The following is a 5,237-nucleotide window of genomic DNA, read 5'->3' on the forward strand; positions in this document are numbered from 1 at the left end:
TAGGGCATGAACTGGTATTTCCACAATTTGTTCAATAAACTTTTCAAAGGTTAAAACAAATAGTCTGGCTGGTTTGAACCTTGCCTCAGGTGAGAGCGGTTGATTTTAATTGAAGGTTTATTTTCTTGACATTTAACAGAAGCCTTCATGCAAATCGATTTGCAATATATACATCTGTCTAAGTAAGTGAATCATCTATCCATCAGTAATCATACGAAATAATAATCTATGCCAAATCCAGGGTCCCAATACAATGCTAGAAGAACATAATTTACTAGTCAGAAAGGCTTCAAACACAATTGTAGTTATGTCAGTTCTCTAATAAATTAGCCTATGCCATCATTTTAAACATACATTTTTAGATTAGATTCAACTTATTGCAGAGTACAAGCATCAGACAACGAAATGCAGTAAAAAGTGTATGTCAGAAGTGGGATTCGAGCCCCCGTCTTAAAAATTATGAAGTCATCCGGAAATAGTTGTTACTATAGTAACATTAGTGTTGGTAGCTTGGTTGTGGTCGTTGAGCGGGCGTTAACCCACAGCTAGGCCACAATGCTTGTTTCCAACATAGTCCTCCATTATTGTGTTCTCCTACTTGCGCTTTTGAACCACAATTTAACTACAACACTCCTGCTGATCCACTTTGTCCTCAACATTGGAAGACAAGAGCGAGAAGAAATGGCGAACAAGTGTATCCAGCTTATGCCGTTCATGCCAGCCAGAGCCACCTTGAGTGTGTTCCCCCTGTGTCTCACCTGGTTGACTGTTCTAACAAAACCTCCCTCCTTCAGTCCCTCACAAACTTTTTAAAAGATCACTAGGTCACTATTTCTATGTTTTCTTTCATCTATGTACTCCATGATATTTAAATCTTTAATTATCTGAAGGCAGACTGCAGTCTCCTCCTCACTCCAGAAAAGCTGGCTCCTGCTAGTCGCCATCGTGGCTTGCTATGCTGTCCCTAACAACAACAAAACCCAGGATTCCCTGCGAATCGAGCATGCGCAGACGTGACTGAATATTCCGGAAAGCGACATTTTCCGATTAAGGTGTATACATGTCACAATATTCAGATTCAAACAGGCATATGCCAGGGGTCTTATTCGGAATATTCTCCAAATATTCTCCTATGGCCTTAATCCGGTTCTGCACGTGTTTACATGACTCTTACCCAACTAGTGAGCATATTCTGATTAATACAGGAATATGGTGTGCATGTTAACTTATTTCTCAGGGATGAGACCATATCTCTACAAAATAATGATGACTATCAATCCTACATCAATGTCTTAATGAGTAGGCAACCCATGGTTTTGGCTGTCTGTCTCATACATGATTTCCTGTCTACAATACAGAAACCAGACAGGTTTCTTTTGTTGCAACTTTTTTATTTTTGGCTCTATCTAGTCACTACACTAACATACACGTCCTTCCTGTGTCTTTCACAGTAATACCACTTCTGACCACTTCCTGTTTACATTATACAGTAGCAGTAGAACACTTCCTGCCAATGCTGCAATTTCTCTTCAATTATTGAACAAAGGAATCAAAATAAGTTAAGAGTGGCCTTATCTACTTCATTTATGCTCATCTGCACTTCTTTAAAGATAAGACTAACAAAAACGGTGGTAAATGCCCACCTGGAATAATACTGTCTTACCTGTCCTGTCCCGTGACTGTCCTGATACTTCAGTGGAGGAAAGGAGATGAGGAGGGGAAGCCACAGGTCCTAAACTGATCACTCTTCCCTCTGCCTCGTCCCTAAACCTCAGTTTTTAATGTGAGTCAATGCCATGTTAAGGTTTGTCCTGAGTGTTTCTCAAACCCCACCTAAGTGCTGTTCTTAGAACCAAGGGTTTGAGATTCCCTATCCCAGGGGGCATTGTAATAGAGTTTATTCTTCTAAATCTGTGGTCAAGAGCATCAAGATCAGCTGTTCCTTTAATCTTATTGATGGCTTTTTTTTTCCACCACTTTTGTTTTGTTTTATATTCATTCTAAATACATAAAGGCTGTATACTGAATACTAAAGTCTGGTACTGTGATCAACTTCAAGAAATTATCTGTTTGAAATAATATTAGTAATCGAACATCAATAAAAAGGTCACCTTTCAGCAATATCTTGGGAATATGTAATGAGGGATTAAGTCTGTCCTAGATCTGATCGTTTTACATTCCTCTACCTAACTCTAATCTACCTCTCTCTGTCACTAACACTTGTTAACCATTTGAGACCGGGAGATAATATTGGGTAGCCTACCTAAACTGTGTTGTGTTTGGCAGGATGTGGTGCGGAGCTGGTACAGCCGCCTCCCTGCCATCGTGGAGAACGCTGAACAGCTGGTGGACAATGCAGAGGAGTGTGCCCGTGCGTGCACTGAGGGTGAGTGAGGATGAGTGAGTGAGACTGAGGGTGAGTGAGTGAGAGTGAGAGTGAGACTGAGGGTGAGTGAGTGAGCGTGAGGGTGAGACTGAGGGTGAGACTGAGGGTGAGGGTGAGTGAGTGAGACTGAGGGTGAGTGAGTGAGACTGAGGGTGAGTGAGAGAGAGTGAGACTGAGGGTGAGAGAGAGTGAGGGTGAGGGTGAGTGAGAGAGAGTGAGACTGAGGGTGAGTGAGTGAGGGTGAGACAGCTGGTGAGTGAGTGAGTGAGAGACGCCCCCTCAGACCAAGCCACGGTTTTGGGTAACTGAACACAACGTGACTCAAAAGTGAACAAATGACACTAAAAAAATCTATCAAAAAAAATCAGGCCGTACTGCACATGAGCTATTCGACGGAACTCGTAAAATTAACACAATCACACACTGAGCATGAGACCAGCCAGATAACAATGCAAATGTGCTTGCTAGCATGAATAGGGACTTTTTCATTGGGGAAATTTTTTATATTCTCTTTTGTTGAAGTAATAATAAATAATAATAATAATAATAATACATTTTATTTATGGGCGCCTTTCAAGGCTCTCAAGGACACCTTACAAGACAGTTTAAAACCACATATCAAAACGTTAAAATCAACAAAGCAAAATGAGATAAAAACAGCAAAATCAGATATAACAACAAACAAAATACAGGAGATCAAACCAAGTAAGCCATTGTGAAAAGGTGTGTTTTAAGAAGTGTCCCCCTCCCTCCCTCCCTCTCCCCCCTCCCTCCCTCCCTCTCTCTCTCTCTCTCTCTCTCTTTCTGGAAGGTTCTCTGACCAGGCTGGGGGCGTGTCTGGAGCGCTCCTGGCAGCAGAAGAAGGTGATGGCTCCCGGGTGCGAGCCGGCCGCCGTGCGGGCCATGATGGACGCCCTCCGCCCCCTGGCCCTGGGGCAGAGCCTGGCCGGCGCTGGGGGGGGGGGCTTCCTCTACCTGCTGACCCGCCAGCCCCAGCAGGGGGAGACAGTGAGGCACATCCTCACCAACACACACGTGAGTACGGAGGGAGAGGAACGGAAATGGCCACTATGTTGCATTCATATATCCTACTGAGCACTTATTCATGTCATTAAGGTAATGTTGTTTGTGTCATGTATGTAGAGCTCTAGAATCTAGAACGTAGAATTTCCGATGAATGTATTTGCAGTTCATGAAATGGCTAATAAACTTTTACTTCTTTCCAAGAGGAGAGCTGATCTATCAACTTCTGGTTGGCAGTCTTTACATGAGTTTAAACAGGGTTCCCGCGCCGGTCGTAAAAAGCCTTTGGGCCCTATTATGCACTTCTTAACTTGCCGTCTTAAGTGTTAATTAAGACTCACCGCCAGGTTAAGACCTACCCCCACCCTTATTATGCGCTTCATACGCGCTACTGGTATTATGCAGGTGTCGATAGGCGCCCACACATAAGACGTAAAACTCCCGTGCATATATTGCTCATTGTGGGAGTGTTCATATGTTAATGAAGTGCACTAGGCGCCCCTGCTATTATGCGATCTGACTTTGCTCCTATCGCTAAGAAGTGGTTTGAAAAGTTCTTAAGTTTAGACTTCATGCACGTTTTGAAACACGAGCGCGCCTCCGCGGTTTGCGCATGCATGTGGGCACACATGAACACGCACGTGGCTCCACGGCAAGACGTCAATTACGGTCACAGTATAAATGCTTTATTTCAGAAGGGAGAGGCAGAGAAGCGCGCTGACCTCCTTCTCAGGACTTCCATAATAGCATAGCGCTAATGACTCAACGCAGCCGGTTCTTAAAGGGAATGGCACCTGGCACGCTGATTGGGTTGATTGAGAAGACGCCCAAAACACACCCATGACTAATTTCTTTGCTTAGCGCCGGGTTTTAGGCGCCCACTACAGCACGCATAATAGCAAAGTGGCCTTGACCACGCCTCCACGTCTTAAGTTTAGATCTACCGCCTCGTCTTATTGATGAAGTGCATAAAAGGGCCCCTAAAGTCTAAAATCCATCAATCCGATTTATAAGGCCTAAAAAGGGAGCTGTCCTGCAAGGAAGCTTTTGTGCACTTTGTTCTCTTCACGTTGAAGTGACTTTCTACAGTTAACTGTTAATGTTGATACATTTACTTTTGAGTAATTATCTGACTTATTTATTTTATATTAATTATCCTTCAGACTTTTTTGTCTGTATGGCAGTGAAATCCCTAATTTCATCACCTCGAGGATGACAAAAAGCTATCATATGGTTTTGCGACAGGTCTAAAATTCTATTCAAAGAGGTCTAGAAAAAGGCCTAAAAGGGTATTAAATTTGACTTGTTGAAACTTGTAGGAACCCTGTTATGGAGCCAAAACAAACCAGCATTGCCTATTGTGTATCACAGGGCCTTGGAGACTTCACTGTCCATTCAGTTGAGCTGGACATGGAGGGGATCTCACTGCTGGAGCCTTCCTGAGACGGACAGACGGACGGGGCGGACAGACGAATGAACATGGACGGACCTCACCACTGCTTTACTGTCCCGTTACTTACTGTCCCGTTACTTACTGTACACTGTGTCTTCCTTAAGTTGGCACATGCCTTTTGAAAGGAATTTTCACTGCCACCAACACATCTGCTCAAGTGTTGTTGTGAGACTAACTGTTATTGGAGTGTTCAGTAGTAATTATAAAGATGAAATGTGAAAGCAGTGTTAGCTCAGAGGACCTTATTAAGTAGTAACCCTCTGACTCAAAGTTACAGTACTTAACAAAGTTACCACCACTCGTAAATGCTGTTACACAACCACTCAGTCTTGAATATACTGGTCACGGATCATATTGATGTGGTTACTGACACGT

At 43.3% G+C, this 5,237-nt stretch overlaps 1 protein-coding gene across 1 annotated transcript in view; it reads left to right on the forward strand.

Annotated features, from left to right (window-relative positions):
- The window catches only part of LOC308169812 (L-fucose kinase-like), a gene marked incomplete at both ends in the record, with an annotated part of 40,910 nt that extends 36,058 nt beyond the window's left edge, over positions 1–4,852 (forward strand). Inside the window, 3 exons of the mRNA XM_080544555.1 lie at positions 2,287–2,386; positions 3,198–3,421; positions 4,781–4,852. Coding sequence (XP_080400681.1) covers positions 2,287–2,386; positions 3,198–3,421; positions 4,781–4,852 — 396 coding nt within the window. The remainder of the gene's footprint in view (positions 1–2,286; positions 2,387–3,197; positions 3,422–4,780) is intronic.
- Positions 4,853–5,237: the final 385 nt, after the last annotated feature.

Source organism: Nansenia antarctica, assembly GCF_963989245.1.
Source record: "Nansenia antarctica genome assembly, chromosome: 14".
NCBI classification, from domain to species: Eukaryota; Metazoa; Chordata; class Actinopteri; order Argentiniformes; family Microstomatidae; genus Nansenia; species Nansenia antarctica.